At 40.0% G+C, this 25,591-nt stretch overlaps 1 protein-coding gene across 2 annotated transcripts in view; it reads left to right on the top strand.

The window, feature by feature from the left end:
* Nucleotides 1–25,591, top strand: part of SGK3 (serum/glucocorticoid regulated kinase family member 3) — a 56,632-nt gene that overhangs the window by 16,685 nt on the left and 14,356 nt on the right. The window contains exons 1-5 of one of the 2 annotated variants that reach the window (XM_050318532.1): nucleotides 8,912–8,959; nucleotides 12,739–12,943; nucleotides 17,627–17,710; nucleotides 19,588–19,660; nucleotides 22,376–22,451. In XM_050318532.1, coding sequence (XP_050174489.1) covers nucleotides 12,866–12,943; nucleotides 17,627–17,710; nucleotides 19,588–19,660; nucleotides 22,376–22,451 — 311 coding nt within the window. In that variant the 5' untranslated portion in view covers nucleotides 8,912–8,959; nucleotides 12,739–12,865. Of the gene's footprint in view, nucleotides 1–8,911; nucleotides 8,960–12,738; nucleotides 12,944–17,626; nucleotides 17,711–19,587; nucleotides 19,661–22,375; nucleotides 22,452–25,591 lie in introns of those variants that run through there. The other variant, XM_050318524.1, reaches the window with a different exon arrangement.

The raw sequence follows: 25,591 nt of genomic DNA, 5'->3' as shown, positions 1-25,591 counted from the left end.
CGTCTCCTGTTGGAACCCTGCCAGCTATTGCAGCGATAAGTGAACAGGATGTAAACAACAGGGTTTGGGTCAGACAGTTCATGTGCACTGAATTCACCATTCACTTTAAATGCCTTGCATGCCATGTAATTTTTAGAAACTAATCTTAAGTGGTTTGCTTTATAACAAAAATACGTTGTTCAACGTGCCCTACCTGAAAAAAGCACTCCGTGTGTGGCAACAATAACACGTTTTAGTGTGCACAAGGGAAAGAAAGAAATTGAAGAGGATGAAGTGAGGAAAATAGAGATGCATGTATTGATATTGCAGATACGGTATTTCACTGCCTGATACTACTTTTTGACTTTGAAATTTCATTGTGCTTCTGTACTAGTGTTCCTCTTTAGAATATGCTTCAATTGATTTAGACCCGTTTTTTTCTTAGCTTCTGTGAAGAATTTCTTTGATGTGGTGCTGCTGTCATTTTTCTGATTCATGTTATACATACTCTGTGATGTTTGTGAAATGATGCAGTTTATTAATATTTTCCTATGGTTTTCCATCATTTTGGTTTGTGGTGTTTGCTGTGCTAAGTGAGAGTTCATGTAGTGTTGATGCAGATCCTGGTTTTGATCTTCATTAGCTTCTGTGTTTCAGGACATTCTTCTTGTAATATGTGGATCACCTTCTTTGTGTTTGGAGTGCTGGAAACTGGCAGTTCACTGTGAATGTCACTATGAATGAGTCTTCCTTTCACGTGTCAAGTTCTTACATTTCGTCAGGAGCATATATTACTAAATCTTTCAATCGTACTTGTTTAGGTGGCTTGTGGTAGTTTCAGGTGGGTTGGTTAGTTTGTTTGGGAGAAGGGGTTGAAGTGTATGTTTGCAATGAATCAGTCTTTTAATTATTCATTTCATTCCTTCAAACTGAAAGACTGTAATCTGAAATCATTCTGTATTTGATGTCGTGTACAAAAAGAAAGTAGGGAATAAAAACATTTCCCCTGCACAGCTCATGTAAAACTGAGCCATTACTCAGACTTCTCTAATGAGCCCAGGCACACAACTATGGAAATTAGTTAAATGAAAGCTGTTAATATGCATACATGCATTAAGTGTTACAAAACCAGCTTTGGTAAAGAACAGTTACCTGGTGATGCTGTTGCTTGCACATGCACTGTGAGCTTTAAATCTTGTTCATCTGGCATTTCTTCCACAGTTTTAACTCTCAGGCTTTCAGCTAGATTCCTTTCCCACTGTCTGTCTTCTCTTATTTGAGAAGACCATCAATGGTAGCCCATGTGCCTAGGGACTCTACTAGAAGACTGTTTTCTCCAGTACACAACTTTTGGGTATCACACATTGCTGTGCTGAATGCCTGGTCCCAAACTGGCCCATTCCCGAGCTCCTTCATAGTCCTGTTCCTAAGCAGACAGTGGGGTATGAATATGGATTACTTAGGCTCCAAACAGGAGGCTGGAAGGTAGAGGCCAGATGCGTATCTGTCTTCATACATTTTATGGGGTCTTTGTGGCAGCCAGAATCCCAGGTGTTAGACAATATTTGCCCAGAGTTGCTCTACCTGCATCATTGTGAGGCCCGTCCATTGCAGCCCGAGGCTTTCCAAGGAGTGATATCCTCAGACAGCTCAATGCTGCGTAGGTGGATACACCCTGCTGGGAATTGGGTTCTTTGATTAAAACAATTGGCACATGCAAAGTTAATTATGGTGGCCATCAGTTGTTTCCTGAGTGCAGTCTAATTTCAGGGCTCGATAGGCTAAAGGCTAACAATAATTATTTAAAAGATCACTTTGCATGTATTACTGCGTCACGTTAATGCCTTTTGGAGGGTTTTAAACAGACACCCATTTGGTTTAACTGGAGTTGCCAATTGACAGGATACTGCCACAGAAGAGTTTACAAATTCCAAACATCATCTCATCTTAGTGTCCAAACCTGCTGACTATTAACGGACTGTTCTGGGGCAAGGAGGTTGTGTTGTCCTTCAGCGTGAGGAGTAGGACAAAAAGCCTTGTGTTAACAGTGATAGCCTAAGATACTCCTTTGAAGATTCAGGAACTGAAACAGAAAGCTGTGGTGTTGGTGTTTGAAGCTGATAGTGTTACTCTGTTAGCTGATTTTGTTACTGAGTGACTCATTGTGTTTTAGCAGTAACTACAACTATTGGACTACGCTTGTCAAGTGGTCTGGGCTGTGCTTTTTGTGTGAATATTTGAATAAACACTAAAATTTCCCAGTATATACATATGGAACAGTGTTCACTAGTAAAGGTACTGGCTACATTTAAACAGGTTATCTGCATTCCTGCTTTTTTTATCCTCTATTTTTGTATGTATAGTTCTCTTGATGTTATAAAACTAGACTTTTGATCTTTGGTCAGGGACAAGGTTTTCATACCAATTTAAGGACATTTTCAGTAAAAATAGAACTGAATAGTTCAGATAGTTACTACTTGCTCATACTGGGCTTGGAGAAACATTTTAAAGGTACTGTGCATTTCTGTGACCTCTTGTATTTGCAGTGGACTGAGATGGGTCCTTAATTTCTCTTCCTTTTTTTCATCTTTTCCAACCCATCACCCAGTCACTGATATTCCTCAGCAAAGACTTAAAATACCTGGGATGACAGCACAGTACATGGATTTGTAACATTCTTTAGAAGCAAAGTACTGCAAAACGGTTGAAATGAGATTCTCTGTGTGTATTACTTGCCCAGGAAATGTAAATGGGGAATGCAAGGGAGTTCCTGGGGACAAAAATGTCAGAGTGAATGCTGACCTTTAACTTCACTACAAGGCAAGTTGAGTTCCATGCATTTCTCTTGTGCTATGCAGTTAACCACCAGGTATCCACCTTGACACTGGAATATTAGCCTTTAAAAGCCCATCAAGTAAATCTGTAAATTAGGATTTATTTAAATTTTAGGACCTTAGCAGTGTTTTGCATAGTATGACACACTAGATAGATGAAGATGCTGCAAATTTTATTCAGGCAAATTACCATGTAAGGACCACATTCCTGATCACTAGTTACTTACTCTGGAATAGTGAGAGGAACTGCATAAAATGAACCGCTCGACAGCTCAGTCTTCAAGGAGATTTTAACTGTGAGGAAGAACAAATAGCCGCTCTTTAGTCTGAGGTTTAGGGCTTAGACAGTGTGGCCAGGTAGACAAAGTTAAATTATCTCTAGGCCAGGGTCATCTTTTCAGCTTTCCTGCGTTGAGGTCTTTCTACTCACTGTAAATCAGTCCAGTAGCTCCATTCAACTGATCTACTGACAAGTGAATGATTAACCAAAAACTATCAAGTAGACAGAAGCCGAACACTGCTAAACAACTGCAACATAAAACAGCTCTTGAGTACAGATTACCTGATTAAATTATTTGCCAACGAGTTATTCTGACTGAAGTTCAGAAGCATTCTGCTCTGGGGTTCACCATGAGAAGTGCTAACAAAGCTTCTTTCAAACCTCTCTATGAATGTAAGGCAAATACCTTGCCAGATCTGAACAAGCAAGAGAAGGCTGTTGCTACAATGCCTGCAGAGCCTCAGGTTTAGCAGTGCCTACCCAAAAATACAGGTAAAAATACAAAGCTCCAAAATCAGGAAAGGGGAGGTTAGGATGAGAAAATTCCTCATTTCTTCCTGTTCAGACTCTACTGAAATGGAAGCCTGTGATCCATTTGACTTGTAGCTTGTGCGTACACAGTTACAACACGCTAATCCAAACACTGACGTATTTTAAAAACTGCCAGACTGCTTCTCTGATTTGTTTTTGGAGAATGCTTGGATGACTGTCAGTGCCTGACACATGAGTGTAGTATTATGCAGGAAAACTTCTGCAGCAGGAGTGCTCAGAAGGAGGATCTCTGGAATCACTCCTTGCCAGATACTTGCCAATACCTGCGATGGTTAAAATGAGCATCGTCATGTCCCGTCAGGCCCAAATACAAGTCTTGTGAAGACAGGCTTGTAGAACGTGAGGCTTCTCCATAATCAATAGAACAATTTCTGATGAAAACCTGTGGGGTTCTGGGGCACCCAGGTGTTACATCAGTTAAGACAGTGAAATGGGCTGCGGTGTTTTCATACTTGCTCACTCTTTACATGGCAGTTGAAATCCCGAGAAACATTTCAGGTATTTATAGGGAGGAAGCTCAAATGGCACAGGCTTTTAACTCATCCTGAGTGTTACCATTTGTATTAGATATTCCCTGCCTCTGAAGCCTTGTCTGAGTGTTTGAAAGCGTAGCAGATCCTCAGTAAACATGAGGTTTTAACTTAATGGGTGTGGTGGTCTGTTCTGTTAAACCGAACCCAGGCTAACTCCTGTCTGTCCCACACTTCTAGATCTAGTTAACAGAGCAAAGTGTGAGTGATACTGCCATTGAAGGATTTTTTTTTCTGGAATTTTTATTTTTATAATTGTTTTATGGCCTCCATTTGCTCAGGAAAAACTTACCAAGTTACACTTTATTTTAAGAGGTCTAGTTGAATTTTAACTGGGGCATTGAAACTTATCCCCAGATTTCAGAGGGTGCAGAAATAGTTCCCTAAATAGTGCTAGATATTACACATAGCTATCTCATTTTTTCTGTGTCATTCCTGCTGCACACACAGAAGCAGGAGAGCGGTCATTACAGCAGCTGATTGGTTTAATGACGGCCTTGCCGGTGCATCGTGGGCACCCCTGAACACCTTGAAGAGTTAAACTGATACCTCTTGTGTGCGCAACGATGTTTTTAGGTTATTTTTACCGGAGTGCTGCTGATTTTCCAGAGTTTCTGGGGGGAGCCGCCCAGCAGAAGAAGGAGCATCCCCCAGGGTCTGGTGGGAGGGAGGGGGAACTGAAACCTAGGGACTGGGGAAAGTGGAAACTTGCCCTTGAAAAAAAAGAAAAAAATATTTTTAAAGGTGTTGGTTTGGTTTGGTTTGTTTTTCTTGAAATATAAAAAGGCTGGAGGGGGGAGAGGACCTTGCCTTCTGGCCGCGTCCTACAGCCCGGGGCAAGCCGGGGTCTGGGCTCCGCGGAGGGTTGCGCGGGCGGGCGGGCAGCCTGGCGCCGCGGGGGCGGAGGGGCGCGGGAGGGGCGGGAGCCGGGAAGGGAGGGAGGCAGGGAAGGAAGGAGGGAGTCAGGCAGGCAGGGAAGGAAGGAGGGAGGGAGAGAAAGAAAGAAAGAGAGAAAGAAAGAAAGAAAGAAAGAAAGATAGCTAGATAGCTAGATAGAGGGCGGCCGCAGCCTCCGCGCCCGGGCGGAGCCGCCTTTCCCTTCCCCTCGCCCCCGTGCGCGTTATCCTGCGGGGCTCCGGGGACGGGGGATGGCCGCGCGGGGCAGCGCCGGCGGGCGCTGGACCGGGAATGTGGGAAGCGTTTGAACTTCCTACTAGAAGTCGGGGAGCCGAGAAATAGTTGTTGGGGTGAAGGTGAGAGCGGCTTGGTTTCGTTCCCGGGTTCCACGAGGAGCAGCGGAGCCGGCGAGGAGGAGGAGGAGGTGGTGGTGGTGGTGAAGGAGGTAGGTGCGGGTCTGTGGTACCCGGGTAGGGGAACGGCCCGGGGCGGCCTTCTCGCTGTCTTGTTCGTCCTTCCCCGAGTGATTCGCAGCCAGGACGTGCTGGTTTTTCGGGAGCAAAACCCCACCAGCACTGGGGTCTGGTCCTGGGAAACTGAAGCTTTTTAGGCAGCGGTGTCTTGTTAGGATTCAGGTATCCTTGAGGAATTTAATTTTGTGGAGGTTAATTAAAAGGCAGTCGTAAAGTATTATGGCTAAAGCTGTTTTGACAGCTTGTCCTTTTTTTTTTTTTTTTCTTTTTTTCCCCAGCGCTTCTGTGAGTTTTCCTCCTCTTGCAGCTCATAAAGGTGTAACTGTGCTGCTTCTGGACGTGCAGTAGTTTTGCAGGATGGAGTGTGCCTTTCTTGCTCCACTGTCAACTTAAAATACGTTGTCTTGCTGGTATTGCCTTTCATCACAACACAGCAGTGTCACCTGAATGCCCTTAGCGGTTCTTCCTTGTTATTTGGCACTGAAGATTTCTGTGAATATCCATTGCTGCACTATTCTTGTAGCTAAGTTTTGGGGATTTTTTATAACTCCTTTCAGACAATTTAAGTGTTTTTATAAACACACACATAATGAATCTATATTTTTAAGGCTACTGTTACTCTATTTTGAAGTCTTTTAATGATAGTGTTGTTTCAGTCTCAGTGTCTAAATATAGTTCTGATTTTTATTTTTTTCTGTTTTAGTCTTCACCTGCACATCAATCTCTTCAATGACTGTAATAGAAGCTAATGGTAAAAACAGAAGCTGCACATGGAGGAGTGTTCTCCTAAAGACACTTTAGATTTCAGGAAAAATTGTTACTAGCTTTTGGAAAGCCTTTTGGAAAGTTCAGTGTTGTTAAGGTAGTCTCCGTGCATGGTATTTCTAATAGCTTAAAGTTGGAAAACTGACTTGTTTCTTAAAAGATACTTTGAGATCATCTTTTAGATCACAAATACAGCATGATTGACTTGCCCATGTCAGTGAAAAGTACTGGTTGTTTTAACAACCTCGACAATCTTGAATCTGAAGATGCAGGCACTAGTGGTTACGTGATAATGTAACATAATAATAATAACAACATAATGTGTTTAAATTGCTTTCTAGCCTGAATTCCCACCTGTGATGTAAATTACAGCCTCACCACATCTGACATTGTTGCACCAGATTGTTTTATGTGCATAAACAACTGATCTCTGAATCCTTATGGAATTGAACCTTCTCAATCTCTGTGCAGCACGGAAATATGTGAGAGGTCAATGTATGCTCTTACCTGCAGGAATCTCTAAACTGTCCTTGAAGAATGGACATAAAACACGAGTAGCAGTTCCACTGATGTAACATTATGAATCAACTGGTAGTGAACTGGACGTGCAGTTTTTATGTTGCTGAAGACTCTTTCTCTTACTTACCTTTTATATTCCAGTATTTCGGTTGTTGCCTTTGCATTATCCAGTAGCTTTATGGTTCTAGGCAGCCATGAATTCTGTAAAGCACAGACTTCAAAAGTGTGTTTTCTAGATTGCAAACTCTAGCTTGGATTTTCGTATTTCGTTATGTTATTATCCAGTATATTCTGTTGTATGCATTTTACCCTTTTGCCAAGTATAGAACATAAAATCCAGTAACTCTGTCCATGTTCAGTGCATCAGCAATAACGCCAGTCTTAAATAGATTGGAATTCTCCTGTGTTTATGTAGTGAAACAGAGGGAGAGCAGTTGGTGACTGTTGTTGAAGGTCATGTAAAAACATGTCCAGTATATCTGGAATTGAAATGTGTACTCTCATTTAATTTTCATCAAGAGGGGTAAAATGAGGCTGGGATTATTTGCTTTGTGTTTACTGAAGTCTGACTGCCCTCTTATGTAGAACTGACTGTGTTGCAGGTGGCTGCTGTCAGCTGTCTGTAAGACCTCTTGAAAGTAGCTCAGAGTGCTGTTGCTACAACCCTTGAGCTGTGCTATCCTTAGGCATCTGCATTTAAACTTTAATTGGGCCTGGTGTGTAGGCAGGCTGAGGAAGCACGCCAAGAAATGTGCAGGTAGCAAGTGTAATGCAGACTGGATTTTTATATGTGCCCTATTGTTTAAGTCGTACTGTCTGAGGCACCTAATAATTTCAACTTCAGCCGGTGCCCATAGTATCCCTTCGGGATACTATGGGCACCGGCTGAAGTTGAAATTATTATGGACCTGCGTTCAGGATTAAAAGGCAGCTGTCTCTTATTGGCAGTATTTGTTCTCAAGAGCCACTTCATTGTTCTGGGTTTTCTTACCACAGCAGAGAACCTGTGTTCTGTCATGTAATAAACATAAATGCAAATAGGTCTAGTCCAAGGCACAAATCTTGTTATATGTCAGAGTAATGTACTGGAGCTTCTTTTGGGAGGTGGGGCAGAAGGGATGTCCTTATGTGCAGCAGAATCGTGGGAAGGTAACGCTTGCCCGACTACTTCAAAGTAAATTTGATAGAGACAGAAAGAGAATAGTTACTTATTTCTTTCCTTTGGTTGAGTTTTCACTTTACCTGCTGTCTTTTTGTCTAAGTAGAAAGATTCAGTTGAATTGGACTTTGTCCATGTTGCTGCAGCAGTAGTGGTTTGCTTTCCGTAGTGGTGCTACTAGAGATTTTTAAAGCTGCTAGGTAGTGGGTGGATGTGTAAACAGGGAGCAGGCTTTTTTCTTTATACCAGTGACTGAATTCTCAATTCTCCTCTGAAATGGTAGTTAGAAGGGAATGTGGAGATAAGCCAAGGATTGACTAGAGTATTCTAGTTAGTGGATTCTTTTTTTTCTTCAGGTGAAATATCTCCAGATGTCTACATTAGTGTTTAGTGCGCCTGCATTAAAAATCAAATGTATGTGATATTTAAAAAGATGATCTTTTTGAACAAAACCTCTTTTCTCTGGAGCCTAGTTATTCAACTGCTTCTGGCCATCCCTCTTTCTTTACAGATTAGCAACCTGTGTTTTACTTTTGGCTTTTTCTGAAGTGCCTGACTTTGTGTGCAGTCCCTAGATCTCCTCATCCTGTATTTCTGTTGCATTGTATTCTGAATACGTTGTCTCCCATTTCTTTTGTGTCAGCTGCCTGTCTGGTAACAAGAGTGGGACACTATTTCTTCATACATGGGTTGAGAAAAACTTGACTTTCTGGGTTTTCTCCAAGATTGTGTAAGGTCCAGTGATATGTTGAGCTATTATGAGGATATTTGTGAAGAAGACTGAGGAAGTGATGAAAAGTGTGCCAAAGTTGATACTTTCTCTAAAGTTAGAGGAAATAGGGTAGTGTTTATAGTGAATAATAGGACTGTCTCCTGTATCTGATTTCTATTTCTTTTTATGCAGGTTCCTTCTGTAACTGGAGTCAGGTAGGGGTTTCAGCAGTTGGTTTTACTGGTGACTCGCTGCCAGAGTAAGTCTTTCTAGGCAAATGATCAGTGTGTAGGGAAATGCCTGTTCTGGTGCAGTGGGTGATTATGGATCCTGCTTATTCCTCCAAGTGTGCTTGCAGGGAGACAGTCTTTTGGGTTTTTTTACTATTCTCGTCTCTGCTTCCTTTGTGTAACTCAGAGTATGATAGCTGATTTGCACTGGCCTTAGAGGCATTTAGGCATTTTGTCTGCAACCAGAGAGGCAGTAGGTGAGTGCACAGCTTCCTAATCTAGTTTTGAATATTCTGGGCAGAGTTTGAAGCATAAGCACCCGTAACAAGGGTCTTTGGTTATGTATTGGTGTCATCTTCAGGCCATTACCATTGGAAAAAAAAAAAAAAAGAAAAGAAAATGTTTCAGTACAGGATAAAATAGTCTGATTAAACTTCAAAACCCTTTTCAAATACAGTTTGAGCCAAAGTTATTTAGAAAGGAGTAAAAAGAGGTAGCACACATCACTAAAGCACATAATATTTCCATGTTGCATGCAGGTATTATGAGACTACAGAAGAATTTTTGTTGTAAGGCATTCATTTGTGGGGGTAGTAGATTTGTATATGTTCTTTTGGTGTCAGGGTTCTGTAGTTGCCATTCTCTTGCTTCACCAGAGGCAGAGGTCAGCCTGAAATTTGATGTTGTTTTGGCTTGCTGCAGGAAACAATGAAAATACTGCTTGCGTTTTGACAGCCTCCATTGAGAGAGTGGACAGTGTAGCTGTTGATAAGCTTGAAACTGTGCCAAGAGGACCGGTGGCTTCTGTTCTCCTCTGACTTTGTCCCTTCCCCTGTTCCAGGCCTAGATACTGTAGTAGCTCAAAAGTTCTAGCTGTTTCTAGACAGTAGTGGTCTCAGCATTAACGTGTCTTGCATAATCTGCATGCTCCTTGACTTGTGCCCAAGTATGATTTGAGGAGATTTATTTTCCTACGTGGTTTTCTAAGGTTCCTTTTCCTTTCTGCCTGTTATCAAAGTTGAGGGCAGGGGCTCCTTGTTCTTAGTTACAAGAAAAGCTATAACCAGAGGTAGAGAATCCTCAGCTGAGAGTGTCTGTTAAATTCACTGGTATCTGGCATCCTCCAGGACACTGCAGTTTCCACTTCTGAAGCTGTGGATAAAAATATGTTTCTACTGTTTTCTCTCCATTATTACTTCATGTAGTTACCACAGCATTCGTGGTTTTACCTGCTGCTAAAACTACAGCTGTGTTCCTAACTGCAGCATGGTAAAGATTAAGGCAAGTCTATCCGTATTTCTGTAGTCACACTTACAGTTCACGTATAAGAAGCTCTCAAGAGCTGATATGCTCAAGGCAAATAGAAATTGAAAGCAAGCTCTGATCCACTGGAGCTTAGTGACAAACTGAAAATGCATTTCTTCCAAGTTTGTCAGTTCAGCTTAGTGTTGGTGACCCAGGCATAGATCAGAGGAGATGCCTCAGGGAAAGAAAATAATCACAGCCAGCGATCGTCCAGGCAGCTTAAAGAAAGAAATACGAACATTACAGTTTCGGCTTCTTGGATGATTTATTCTTCTTCTCTGCAGTAAGATGAATAAACTCTTCCTGAATTAATCTGGTTGACACTTCCTCCTTTTGTTTTCCAGAGATGTTTCAACTTTAGATCTGAAACAGAGCTCAGTCTTCCAAGACTACAACTTTTAATCCATACTGCTCCTGTACTGGCATTTAAAACTCTGACACTAAGAGTAAAAAATGGAAGGGATGAGAGAAATACAGACTATATTGTGAGTGCAGGCATGCCAGGAACCTTTGTAACAAATGTTGGTTTGCAAGAGGAGAAAGGCAGTGAATTATGTTAATCAGGGAACACCTAATCCATTTTAAAGCTTTACTTATTTTTGTGTGATGAGCAGGAAGACAGATAAACAAAGGGACTTATGCTCACTTCCTGATGCTGGACCTGAAGTGGCTGAAGATTGACATAAGTGCTTCATAAAGTGTAAGCTTAGCGAAATACTTACTGAAAGTGGTGCCTATTGACAATTCTAGTGGATGGAGAAGAGCTCAGCTAACCTTTATATCTCAATTTTAGTGCGTGGCAATGGGTGAAGAACACTCTTAATCTCATGCCAGTGTAAAATTGTGGAAAATGGGAACTGTGCCTTGTTATAATACAACTTTTAACAGTGGCTTGCCAAAGGCAAAGAGAAATCAACTTGAAACTCAGGTCTGTGTAACTGGCTTGGATGAGCTATGTATTGTAGTCAAATAAAGGTGGGGAGAAGCTTAACCCTCCTCCACCCTATAATTAGCTACTTGGTGAAGTAGTGAACAATCAAATTAAGGTAAATGCACATTAAGGTAAATGCAAATTAAGGTAAATGATTTTCTGAATGTGTTGCAGTATGGATGATCTCTCACTTAGCTGTGATTACATTGGGTTTAAACATTCCTTTTTTTGTTTAGAGTCACCAGATCAATCTTTGAAAATTACTCCATTTTTAATGGCTACAGCAGGAATAACAACATGAAGTTTGGTGACCTGGCTTTTGAGAGCAAGAAAAATTGTCGTTTGACTGACTGAGACTGGTTGGGTATCAGGAACAAATCTTTTCACTGGATTCCAGGGGCTTTGGCCTTTGTGCCAACATAAATATGGGTGTCTCTCTAATGGCAGAATTGCAGTGGATTAGTTTGTGCTCTTTGGAAATTTATGATATGAAATATAGAGTTCACTTTTATACTTCCTTGTTTTAAGAAAATAGGGAGTTAATGTTGATCTGGGCGCTCCTTTTTCTTCTGGCTATTTTGAAGAGAACTGAGGTCCTGTCTTTCTAAAACAATTTTCTCGTGTTTGTAAGTTATCAGACCCATATTGTTCTGCATTCAATAAAGCACTTCAGGTATCTGTGCTGTGCAGGCCTGAACAGAGGGTCATAGCTATGTAGCATTAGTTTCAGCTGCTCTTGGGGACTGCTGAAGTTCCTGTTGTTTGCAGTGGGGTCCAGTGAACAATTTCCTTGTGCTCAAGGCAGGTGTGGAGAGTGCTGTCCCTCAGTGAGTGAAGAGGCATCCAGTTAATACTAAACTCTTTGCCTTTTTGATGGCTTTATTCTCAGCCTCTTGTGTTGTGCCCTTCTCACATTCTGCAAGGAAGTGTTCCACTGAAGGGGATGGATGACCTTACACCCTGTGTTCTGCTAAACACAAAGTATGTCAAGTATGGGGAAAGAGGGGCAGAGAAGGTAAATATTCAGACAGGCACATGATGCTACCTGTGTTCCTGTCTAAAACTCACATGAAAAATTAGTTTTTCTCTTGTCATCTTTAATCTCTGATGTGATATTCAAATGCCCTCAGCGTGTTCTGACAAATCTGAGGTACCCTCTGGTACACACCAGTGCACTTGAAAACCATTTGGTTTTGAAATAAACTGTCCTGAACGTATGAGTTGGTGGCATTTCTCAGGTGTCTGATACCAGGTTGTCATCTTTCAATTATTTCTCCCTGCCCTGTCTTTGTTCCTTCAAAGTATTGTCTGTAGGTGGCCCAAATCTGTTTCCAGTATGTCTACACAACTCAGTGATTTTTCAGATGCACTTGTGTCCTTGAAGAATGTGAGTGATTTCAGTGAAACAACAAAGGACCACAAGCATGAAAGTTTACAAAATTGTAATGGTTGTGGTTTTATATGTGCATATTGAAGTGCATTTCCTGCCAGGGAAAGTTCTTGTCACACAGGTTTTTAGCAGTGCAAGTTAAGCGTTCCTGCACTTAATTTGCCTTTTATGTTCACTTTAAGATTGCACGATGGAAGTCACGTTTTCTCAAGGAAAGCTGCGTGTCTTGGATCAGTACCATTGAAGATACCTTCTGATTACAACACCCGAAGCAGGGACCTGTAACGAATTTGTCAGAAGAAACACGCAATGGATCACAAGGAAAGCTGCCCAAGCGTTAGCATTCCCAGCTCTGATGAGCACAGGGAGAAGAAGAAAAGATTTACTGTAAGTATGTAAGAGTGTAAGCACTGTGGGCAAATCCAGAGGCTGTTGGTGCCTAGAAGTGCTGCTTGCTTTTTTCCCCACTACTGACTTGATATTATTTTCAATAGGTTTGTGGAAATGTTTCTTTGCTCTTGTGAGTACTGGCCATAGTCCAGAGTGAGAATTTGTGAATATTTTACAGTGTTCACCTGTGTTGCTTTCTGCAAAAAGAACTTTACTTTACAGGTTTCTGGTATTTTTACCCCCAAATAGCAGCATTTCTCATATAAAATACCTAAGTGTCCAAATGCAGGGAAAACATTTTGGTACCACTTTTGGCATTCTACGTGATTTTTTTATGACAGTGTGTATCTTGTAAAGGAGTAAAGTGTGGATTTGTTTTTTCCAGAACAATGTAATTTTTCATAAATATCCTACTATACTATTGTAATTTTTTGTCTGAAATATAAAAAGTATAAACCATCAGATTTTTTCAAAACCTTTTTCCTGTCTTCCTTCCTGTTTTCTGATTCTAATGCCTATGAGTTTTTTCCTATCCTGTTCCCATTTCCACTCCTTGTCATTCCATTCCCTCTTCCTTTCTTTGCCTCCGAGTTTGACTTTCTGGTTGTGAAGTCTTTCCATTGTGTGAAAAACTCTTTACATTGCGTACTGAAAACTAAAGTGGTGTGGTATGGATTTTTGTTTTGCTTACATATAACCCTAAATGACAACGTCATAACACTTTCTTTAAAAAGCTCAGCTATTTCATTCCTCTTGTGCAACTTCCTCTAAGGTTTGTTTTTCTTTTTCACTGAGTGAATTAGTGAATTAGTGAATTAGTGACTCTTCAGATGTGGAATGCAAACACCCTTAGACTGAGTTGCTGTCTGAAGAATACAACAAAACAGAGGTTTACTATGAGTTATGATTCTTCAAATGTATCAAGATGTAATTTGGAGAAGGATTGTGCTGGTAAAGGGAGCAAAGAAAAGAGAACTTTACTAATACTTTGAAGTGCTGTGTGCATGTGAAACTCAAGTGAGCAGTCTAAATTTGAGCAAAACAAGTTTGTTTCTTTGCCTTAGTGCTGGCAGTTCTGCTGTTAGAAAAGGCCAGTGTGGTATATTTTGATATGTAACTAGTGTTGTGATTGCCAGACAGCTTACCTAAAGATCTGTGAGACAACCTGAGCAAAGTAAAGGCATTTTGTTTGGCTGCACGAGGAAGAGTAGGAAACTTCAGAAACTGGGGGGTGAGGGAAGAGGGGAGCAGATATCCAACCCAGCTTACACGGTGCAGAGCTACACTTCGTCTTGCTGGCTTCTGCTTTCTCCATCAGGGAGCAATTAGCAGCTTGACAAGAACTGCTTTTCACAACCAGGCTTTCGAGCACTATCACATGTATTTTAGGATTTGAAAACAGAAGTGAGGGTCATACTAAACTTCATGTGTCAGTGCTTTTGCTGTGTCTGCCCTTTTGTAGCTGTGTTGTGATGCCTGGATTCCATCAGTGCTTTGTCAGGGGGAGAGAGAGAGGTGTGGGGAGAAACAGTTCTCAATAAGTTTGTGGGAGGTATAACTGGCTCTTTTTGATGGCCATACCAATGCCATTTCCACGAAGAGCAGTAAGAACCTCGGGGTGAAAGGAAAGGTTAAAGAGCTAAAGGCTAGGACAGACTTCAGGTGACTGTAATCTTCATCTTACTGTTGCCTACAGTATGTATCACTACTGCTTCTGAGACTGTTCTAGAATAATCTTACTGCTCTGAATAGAAACTATGAATTCCAGCTCAAATCTTACAGTATCTCACTCAGTGCTGGCATGGAAACAAGACAAGTGTGTGCAACTTAGTTTTTGCTAGCTCTTCTTTTTCTTCTCACACTTGCTCTGATAAAGCATTTTTTTAAAAAAATCATATCTCTTTGCAGTCCTCATTCTGATGATTAAATCTAGCTTTTTAGTTTTGCCTTTGGAAGTGAAGTCTTCATTTATCCTGAGCATTTCCATGACCTTTTATTGAATATTTGATTTGATTTTGTTAAATGCTGCAGACTTTTGATATACATACCCGCAATATTTTTTTTCTTGACAAAGGTTTGAATTTTCAAGTGTTCTGGTAGGGGAACTTTTTTGCTTCCACTTCATTCATGGTAACCAGCCTCTGTGCATATCCACACTAGTTCACTGTCCTGCATTTTTCTGAAGATTCAACATTCACTTTCTTTATAAGGAGAGCAAAATATGTGCTTGTTTTGGACCATATCTAGGCTATATTAATTGCTGTTCTGTCCTTGCTGCATAGTGGGTCATTCTCTTGCCTGTTTTGACAAATAGCTTTGTTTTGGATTTCTCACTTTTATCCCTATGCTATTTGATGTCTGAGGCCTAATCAAGACATCAGATTTTCACTATTTTCATCTCCCTTCACACCCCCATCATATACAGGCTTATTAAGAAATCTCTTTCAAGGTTTCTGTTTGACTAATTAAATCTGGAAACTTCATCTCAGACCCATAACGTATATGATTAATCCCCAGCCTTGTGGAAATTGCAGTCTTTTTTTTTTTAATTTTTTTACTTGTTGATACTTAATAAATAGCTTCCTCACTTTCTGTGTTCTCTTGAAATGGGAAAACAGCCTACTTTTTCATATCTCTGTTTAGTCAAAATTTAATCTTTAATCCAGGAGCATGAGCTGCCATGACAGAGTTGAAGCCTTTTAATTTCAGTGATTTTTTTTGTGAAGAAATTTATCACATCCAGAAATACCTGGCCACTGTCCTGTCTGGGTCTGGAAGATAGTTTATGGTGATGTTTTCAGGAATTCTGCTTCTTCCTTTTTCCTTTCTTAGAGCTTTGTGTTGTTATTTATCCATATATTACAAGTTGGGAATGCATCTTATCTATGTTTTAGCAGTTTTCTAGGACTAAATTTAGATTAGGAATAATTAGATTTGAAAAGGTTATTATCTAAGTAAGGCTAGATTCCTCCCCCCACCTTTCTAGAAGCAGACATTGCACATCTCTTTAATCATTACATAGGTGTAGCTGAGAGTAGTAATACAGCCCAAAGACATGCTGCGTTTTTAGGTTTTACCAGATTCTTTCTGGCTATCATGTGTGCTCTTATCCCTCAGTGCTTCAGATAACTTGCAGCTTTCCCTTTGTCAGGTGTGCAAGAGCTTTGGTGGTGGTGTGAACTGGATGACTTCCTGTGGAGGTTTTTTGTGCTCCCTTGTGTGAAAAATGGTGATGGTGGTGTTGTTCTACTGCTACTCTGAGAACAAAACTGTTTCAATGTTGCGGTTGCCATGGAGGTGGATATCATCTCCTACCCTAACTTGTGCTTGCCCGTGCGCTTTGCAATCTGTGTATTCTGCCTGGATAATTTAAGGAATCCACGGCCCGCTGCTTAAGCGTGTTGGCACTGATCTGCTGTGCAGTCAGGGGAGTGAAGGTGTGTTCTTGAACATCACTTCCAGGGCTTGATTGCTGTATAAGGTACCCAGTTGAGGAGGACAGTGCTTAAGTCTCCACAGCTGAAGCTTTCAGGGTTTACAGTGGAGGGAGGCTCTAGAAGTGTGTAGGTAGGTTTTACATTAAAGCTTGTTTAGCACTGTAAGGGAAGGCTTTGTCTTAGGAAGAATTTGCCTTAGAAGGGTCTCATCAACATTCTGCTGGGTGCTTCTGTCCAGCTTCCTGTGTTCCCCAGGGACTTGGACTGAGAACAGCTTCTTTGAGCAGTTAACATAGCATGAATGCAGATCTCAGGCTGAAGAGCTGATGGTGGTGGCTGCCACTTCCACTGTGAGGGTTAAAGGAGAGAGCTGAGAAGCTGTTGCAGGGCAAAAGGGAGACTGAGGCATTGGTCCAGTTTCCTACACTGCGAATTAGCAGCCTTCTGCACTAGTTTCCTTTCTGTGCCAATCCTTTCCACTGGAGGAATAGCTGGGCACTTCCTAGAACAAGAAGGCAGAAAAGCAAGGACAACTAATTGCCTAAGAGATGAGAGAATCCTGCTGGACATCCAGCAGTCAACCAGATTTATGAATTGACAAGCTGTCTAGTTACTGAAGTCTTCTCACATGAGATTTGAATGGTCAGAACCGTGTAGCAGGTTCCAACTATACCTCCCTTCACCACAGTGCTGTATATTAAGCTATCTGTGCTGTATTTCAGCCACAGCATCATTTTTTTTTCTTCCCTGAACAATTGTCATCTACCAGGATCCTACTATATTCAAGGTGTTGGAAGGAACAGTTATCTTTGTTATCTAATTGCCTTCCGTATGTACTCTGTGTTTTGATGAAGGCAATCTTCAGTGTTGTTTTACTTCTTTAATGTTAGTCTTATTATGGATTATCAAGTTGTTATCAAATTTCTTAGTAAATTTTCATAGACTACTATCTGATGGCCAGGTGTTCTTGTTGGATATGACCTAATTTACAAAACTCCATTAAATCAACTTTGACGTTAGCTTTTGCTTACTTGATGTTTAAAAAAATTCCTGTCAAGTACCACATTCTTTTAATTGTTCTTTTAATCCTTTCTGCTGATGTCTGTGTGACTTAGCTGTAAGAAATACATAGCTCAACGAACACATTTACACAGTACTTGTAACAACTTATTTCCACCACAGGATTAAACCTTGGAGGTTTTACTGAATTTTGTGGGCATTAACTTTATGTTTGCTTCTACAGGTTTACAAGGTGCTGGTCTCTGTTGGCAGAAATGAGTGGTTTGTCTTAAGACGGTATGCAGAGTTTGATAAACTCTACAATACGGTAAGCAACAGGCACGCTATGAAATCATGCCAGAATAGCAGAGTAACGCCTGTTTGCAGTATTATGGTTTGAGTTAATCCCCTCTTGAGGAGTTTGAGTCAATAACTGTAGGACCCCTGATTAAAGATAATGATGGAATGGGTTTTTTAAGCTTTGGTTTGTTTGAATTTCAAACTCAAAATCCACTTATTTGTCACTTTTTCTCGTGTTGCTTGGGATCATAGCATAATGAGAAACTTCCAATTTAGTGGTTGTCAAAACATCTGAAATGTGCATTTGTTCATGATAAAAACCCCACAAAACATCTAGATAGATAAGTTTCTCCTAAAATAAGCATTTTACTTTGAAGTACTGAAAGCCATGAACAAGTCCTTGTTTCTTAATATAAATTTTCTATTAAGTCAATTATGGCAATTCATACCTGCAGTTTCATATCAGGTTTGTTTTGTGGTCAGTGCCCCACATAAAATAGGCCTTTTCAGCAACCAAATATGGATTTCTTGGGTTCATTGCTAGAAGAGGATTTTGCTCCTTTTAGAGAGTGGGCAAGAAGGGCAAATACTTGCTCAGATATGCAGTCTGTGTCCTGTGTCCATACTTGCCTCCAGTTCTTCATCCCACAATTTTTGCTTTAACAAAAGAGGAAACAATTACCCTGTGATCCCCATAAGAAAATATTACCAGCTGCTTATCTGTGCCTCCATTTCCTTTCCATTGCCTCTATGAGAAGTAGTCAGATTTTTCTCCCTTCTACCTCACTGTACGTGGACTTGCACATGGCAGTGGTCTCCAAATGCAGGCTGTGAGCTTGGAGCTGTTTTACAGCGTCTGAGCCCCTGGATACCCTATCCCATGTTTTGCCTGCATCTTTCAGGGATGTAGGCTTGGAAGGAAATGAAGTATCCCCTTTTCGGTACCTGCAGAGGGAGTGTTGGTGATCCCGTTCCTTTGCCACGTTCCTTTGCCATTCAGATGGCTCTGCTGAAGTTTGTTCAGCACTGGTGTCTCAGCGTGGGCAGAGAATGAGGTCCTGGGAAAGCATAACCAGGAGGGCATTTAGATCAGTTTCTATTCAATGTAATTCATATAGTACAGAAAAACTTGTGCTGCTAACTGGAAGAGATACTGTTGTTGCTAAGGAGAGAAGAATTGCCAGCTACTCTGTTACAAATGTTATGATGAGAGTAAGATTGCTTCTGCAACACTTGAAGTACATGTAATCAAGGCTTAACTTATGTCAAGATTTGGGGTTTTATAGTATATAATTCAATGTTGGTTTATGCTATCTTCTGGTCAGTTTATCAAGTGTAGAATATAATCAAATTATCAAATGCAGGATCACAAAACAGGCTGTTCATCTGTTTGCAGTTTTGACTTAAGGGTGGACCACATATGGTTTCTAAAGTTTTAAGAATGCCACTTGGACAAAACCCAGAGGCCTGTATCCCCAGCCCACTCTAAACTTCATGCTTACAGCCCTATGCAAGCAAGCAAGAACAAAACAAACCCAAAAGATATAAAGAATTGATGCAGGAAGAGAGAAGAGAGGACAGTAAAAACAATACTGAAATTCTAGTCTATGTTTTTTAACCTGGGGCAAGTGGAAAATCATTTTAGTACTATTGCTGGAGTAGTCCATAAGACGAAGATGAGATTGCCTTTGAATTTAAAAAGCTATGTCTGGTGCAAACAAGCTGAGTACAGATTGTTCTGGGTTTGTTTTTCCCCCAAGTATACAAGTAGAGAAGTTGACAGAGCGGAGCAGAATCACTGATAATCAGGTGTTTAAACTGTTCATCAGAAAACAAACAAAGTGCAATTATTTCTAGGTACTTCGATGTCTAAGCACAAATCACTTGTATGTGTTTTGTTTTCAGCTAAAGAAGCAATTTCCCACCATGAACTTGAAGATTCCAGCTAAAAGAATATTTGGAGATAATTTTGATCCTGGTAAGTTATCATCTTGTTATTCATTTTGTCAGTTTCTTTATATGAAAATTGATCCATTCCAGCCTACAAGCAGCTATATTAGATGAGTTTTACACCAGTCCTCAAAACAGTGACTAAACTGAAGTTTAGTCATGCTTCAGTCGAGCAGGAACTAGCGTAGGTAGGTATTCTATGGTGTGATAGTTAACAAAGTATTGCTTAGTGGCCTAGTGCCTCTCTTGCACTGAAGGCTCCAGCTCTTCCCAACCCTCCCATATTCAGGATTGTGAGAGTTTATGAACTGTCAGGTGTAACCTCTCTCCTGTAAGTGCTAAAGCCAAACCCCTGACTCTTCTAAGCGTATGCCTAGTTAGTGTTAAATTTCCTTTGTGCAACTTCCCCCACCACCTCTGAAAAATGGAATAATCAAAGGATTTATCTTCGAGGACTTTTGAACTCTCTGTATCTAAATGTGCTGCTTTGTACAGTTTAGATGAAAACTAATCTCTTCTGTAAAAGGAACAAAAACAGGAAGCCTGTCTGATGTGAACATGTTGTGATCCAGTTACCACTGATAAGTCCCAATTTAGTTTGCTCTGTACACAGCAAAATACAAATGAAGAAGTTACTTGTGAAATGCATTGAATTAACCTAGGTGGCACCACGGATGAATAAACAAAAAGGCAAATGGGAAGGCCAGGCCGTTGCTCTGTGTATTTGTATCCTTCATTCAGTCTGTTTTTACTTAAGGGTTCTCCTGAAGGTCATTGGAACCCTCCCCTGGCTTGCTGATGTGATCAGACTGTGTGTGTAGTTTCACCTCCTCCTGCACCTCTTTTAATCATTTCATTTTCTCCTTTGCTGAGGAACAAATGGGTCCAAAGCTGTTTAACTCTTAGGATGTATAGTTTTGGGGTTTTTAAAGTTCTTACAAACAAATCTAATTTTTGGCAGTTACAGTTAATCGTCTGGATCCTGATGTCAAATTCCTTTTTAATGTTTATTAAAATAATCAAATACAAGTATCCAAGCTCTGATATTCTCTTCTGATTAAGATATAAATGATTGCTAAAAGTTCTGAGTGTATTGTGTCTACACATCTGCTGAAGACCAGATAATGTCTTGGAGTCAAATTTAGGAAACTGGAGTTTTAATGAGGAAAAAAAGCCTCAACTAAAACTTTATTAAAATTATATATGTAAAACAAAGTCCTCAGACTTGTTTTAAATTTCTGTGAGCTATGCTGAAATCCTTGAAGCATGAGAAACTAAATAGTTCTCAAGATGTGTCCTGCTGGGAGGTAGGGTGGAGTTGGAGCCACGGTGCTCATGTAAATTATTCTTTATCTTAACACTGATTTATTGAAGCTTTGATGTAATGTTTCTGCTGGCTTCTGAAACAAGACACATATTTTACAAATACTGAAAAGGTATTTTACTTCTGTAATCCATCCATGGGTATGCAGCTTTGTGCCTGTTGCACTGGAATGCAGCAGAGTGAAACCTTTATATCCCTTCTCCCAAAATCTACCAAAAATACTGTCTTAGGATACATTGTTGTTTAAGGGCTCTGTTTTTATTGACACTTAGGTTATTTCAAAATTAATCTTGTTTTAACTTGAACAAATGGGACAGAGGAGAACCGCTGAAACCAGTCAGAATACAGAAATTGAAAATTTACGGGTGTTTTATCTTTACCAGGATGTAGGCTTAGAGTGACTGATGACACTGTGCACCTGCCACACTGAAACTGCTGATGTTGGTGACTCACATAGCATCTGTATGCAAATTTACCTTCCTGTTTGTTGTCAGTAATTTGGGATTATTAAATACCCTAGCAAGGGTTTAGGATTATATCCGTGAAACACTATGAACATTTTTCCTTAATATTTGAAACACATCTTTTGATTAAAAGTTAATTTAAAATTTTAATAACCGTCAGTAATCTGTATGTGGCAGTCATTGGAATGCTTTAAAAGTTAATACACAAGTTAAATATTCTTTGTCCCTACAAATTATTGTTGACATGAGTAAGGAAAGACAAGATTATTCTGTTTTACACTTTATTTCATGATAGAACTCTCCATTCCAAATCCTTTGTGTATCTTTCCATATTGCTACAAAACAGTTACGTGTCTTAAGCTTTAGATGAAGGTGGGGATTCTGAGGATTTTTTTTTTTTAAATGTTAGAGATGATGTCCAAAACTTAAAGGAAGATACTTTATTTAATTATCTTGGATGGCTATATCTGAGTGCCTGCTGGCAGGATGAATTGTGCAACTTTCCCACTGCCACACATGCATTATGGAAACATGCTGTTTGGTGGGACTGCTCATGTAAAAACTTGACTTGTGCAACTGATGTCAGGTTTTGCCTGTGGGTCGTTGGTTTTTTTTGGTTTTATGGAATCAGGTCTGGAAGGGCTCACCCATGCAAGGAAGGCAGCACAGGGGAGCCCACTGTGGTTACACACTGTTCTTGAAGCACTTTACTGCATTTTTAATCCACCTGGCTTTCTACATTTTCAAGAAGTGTTACGGAGAAACTGAAATTTGTTCTCTCACCTCAGCTGAATGGTTTAAGCTTTCAGTTTTAATACATAGAACCAACCCATTCTGAACCAGTCATGGAACTAGTTTCTTTTATAACTGCTGTTTAAGTCCTAAAAAATCTAAATAAGAAAATAAGTCTTTCTCACAAGCTGACTGATGATTTTAATAAATCTGTTTTTTTCAGATTTTATTAAGCAGAGAAGAGCAGGACTGAATGAATTCATTCAAAATTTAGTTAGACAGCCAGAACTATGCAACCAGTAAGTAGTTTCCTTTCTGTTTTTTAAGGACTGTTGAAAAGACATGTTAAATACAAAATTGCAAATTAAGTATTTAACCAGAAAACATATTTTACCTGTTCAGAGCTCTTCAGTACGAAAAATAAACTTTAATATGACCATTTGTTCAGGAAAAATCTACAGACTGAACAGTGTAAAAATGTTGGTTTTTTTTCTGAAAACAGATCTACAAATCAACTTGCAGGCAATTAACTGATTTAATTCAAGGGGTGCAGATTCTCTAAACTCTGTTGCTGTAGGGCAGTGTTTGTTTTGCCGATGGCTGTGCTGTTTGAGGTCTCTGCTGTCACTTGGTACTGCCTTGGTGGCAGTAAGTCACTGCCTGCATCCTTTTTGTTAGAGCAGTTCGCGTGTGAACTCCGGAACTTGTGTTAAACACGTTAACCAAGTAGCTTAATTAGCTCACTGAGATGGATGACCAAGATGATCTGCCTAAAGCAAATGAATAAGCTTTGCGCCTGAACTGTTCCGGCAGAAGAACCGCTGGTGCGTTCCCCACCATCAGTGGGACGGTGGTGGATGTGGGATAACGGCGGGAGAGAGTTGGCTCCAGTTAAATCTGGAGGACAGCTCTTTGTGTGTGAACTAACTGGGGACAAACTGCCTTCTTTCAGTTGAAATGTATAATCAGTTTAAGCTAAGTCCATGCAGCTTTCCATGTTGCTTGAACAAGTAAAATGGTAAATCTCTATGCTTGGCTTTAGTGTTAATTAAATGGGGTTTTATGCATATGCTTTGTTTAATTAGCCAAACTGTACAGCCTGTGAAATTGCCCATTTCCCACAGGAAGAAAATAACTTACAGAATATTGCTGCAGTTTGTAGTGTGCAGTCAGATTTTCTTTCTTCACAACAAATGAACTATTTAATGTTCTGTTAACCTGAAATATGTGCTTCCTTCCTTTTTTTTTTTTTTTTTTCTGAAAAAAAAGGGCCGTTTTATGTATACTTCCATATCATAAGTGGAAAAAAAATAATAAAGTCTTTATGATTGGATACTTTTCCATCAGAACAAATACTATGAGGTTTGTGTTCGTAGTACTGTTCTTTGGGAAGTAATAGAAAGCACTTTAATATAACAGATTACTGAAAGTTAATCTGATTTGTTACATCAGGAAGGGATAGTGGTTTATTTAAGCACGATCTCCTCCCTATTCGCTTGTCAGTATGTCCAAGTATCAAGTATTTTTGTCTCAAAGCAATACTGTAGTTGTTCTCCAGAGGTAAAATGGTACCTTTTTCTGTGCACAGCACAGAATGCTGTGCTTAAAAAAAAGGACTTCAAACCTCAAATCCACCTGCCTTCTTAAATGTTTGTGACGGTTTTGAAATTGTTTTGTGGTCAAATGCATCCGTATCTGAATCTGTGTTCTTTACAATTGCTCTTAGCTTGTCTGATCCATTAAAACTGACTTAAACCAGTATTAAGACATAGGTCCAATTGTGTGGTACTGTTGAAAGTGTGTATAAGCTTATTAAGCATAGTTCTACAATAAAAACAAAATAGAGACCTCAATTTGTCTTGTGCTGTACTCCCAGCCCTTAAAGAAACGGTGATGTGGGAGGAAAAGCAAGCCTCTAATTGACAATTTAGTGTGAAGGCGTTTAATGTTATAGTAATTTGTGTTGTTTCTCTCTTACTGTGAGGTACTTTGTTTTTCTGGAGTTAGCTTTGGTTTTATTTTATACAGTGCTCCATTACAACAAATCATAAAACTGTGTAATCTGTCACCTTTTTGGTGTGCTGATGAATGTTGTTAGTGAAGAAATACCAAATATTTGATCTTGGTGGTTTGGGGATTTTTTTGTAAAATTTGCTAGGAACTATTCAAGGAATATGTGGTGACTGTCTTCACAGATAGTCCACAATCTTGTTTTCTTGGACAGTTTTATTTTAATGTGTGAATTAAATTTGATATTGGGTAAAATAACTTAAAGTTAGTGTTGTACAAGGAATATGTAGTGGATTATGCATTCTCACAGAGCTGTTAGGAAGTCCACCTTCCACTACATCTTTTAAGCATTAAAACCAGAATGTCATATATTTTAAGTCCTGTATAGAAATACTGTTTCACTAAAAGCTTAAGGATGGTTCAAGATGATGTTCTTATTTCTGGATGGGAAGGCACTCGAACATCTGAAATGAAAAGCACAAATGTCAGATTCAGTATGTCCAAGATAGCAGTATTTACATTAATCTCTGAAACAGCACTGTGTTCTCATTTGTCTTGAGTGGACATTGTTCTTGGATCTGGTGTGTTTCTTGAATATTGTATCAAAGCCAAACCTTTTTGCTCAATAAAAAAACCAAGAAAAACCTAAAGTGTGTTAGAATGACTAGAGACCCTGTGTATGTTAGAGGTGGACACCCCGTGACTGTTGGCAAGGATTTTCCTGCAGTCACTGTCCGTTGGAATACAGGGTGAGATTACTGGCTTAGTCCAGGCCAGGAATCAAATTAGATTCAAGCTGCATTTCCTCAGCTAACTGTATGTGATAGACAACACTCTCATAGACAGAATGCAGATGTTCCAAGAAAAGATGGCAGAAGGGATCGAGATCTGATGATGTGTCGTCCTTGCTGACTGATGTCCTTAATGGGAGCTGGGAGTTTGTTCCCTGTGAGCACTTAGAGGCTCCCTAAATCACTGCACAGCTACTGAAAGTGGGCTGCTCGCCCCCTCGAATGTAGGTCTTCACTGAAATATTAATGCATTTAATTGTCTATCAGAACATCTCCAAATAAAACCTGTTTGAATCCAACTGCAGAATAGAAGATGCATTAAAGATGTAATGTAGTTATTTTTAAGTAGTGCAAAGTAGCTCCTTAATGAGAATGGGAACATTTGCATAACACTTGGAAGAAATCAAGAATGACAATGCCCTGCAACCAGTGGGGAAATGAGTTACCAGTTCTGTAAGTGAGAGGACGGGGTTCTGCCCTTGTTCCCTAAAAGAAAATCAAATAATGAAGTGTGTGGAGAAGAGGGAGGAGCTGGGCATCATTATTTAAATAAAGTGTGCCTTAAACGTTAAGTTTCTGTCACTAGCTATTAATTTTACCATTTTGCTTCAAATTTGTGTTACTTTTTGGGCTTGTCC

This window comes from Myiozetetes cayanensis, unplaced genomic scaffold (assembly GCF_022539395.1).
Source record: "Myiozetetes cayanensis isolate MyiCay16 unplaced genomic scaffold, myiCay2020 scf1, whole genome shotgun sequence".
NCBI classification, from domain to species: domain Eukaryota; kingdom Metazoa; phylum Chordata; class Aves; order Passeriformes; family Tyrannidae; genus Myiozetetes; species Myiozetetes cayanensis.
This window is presented reverse-complemented; position numbering and strand designations above follow the sequence as displayed.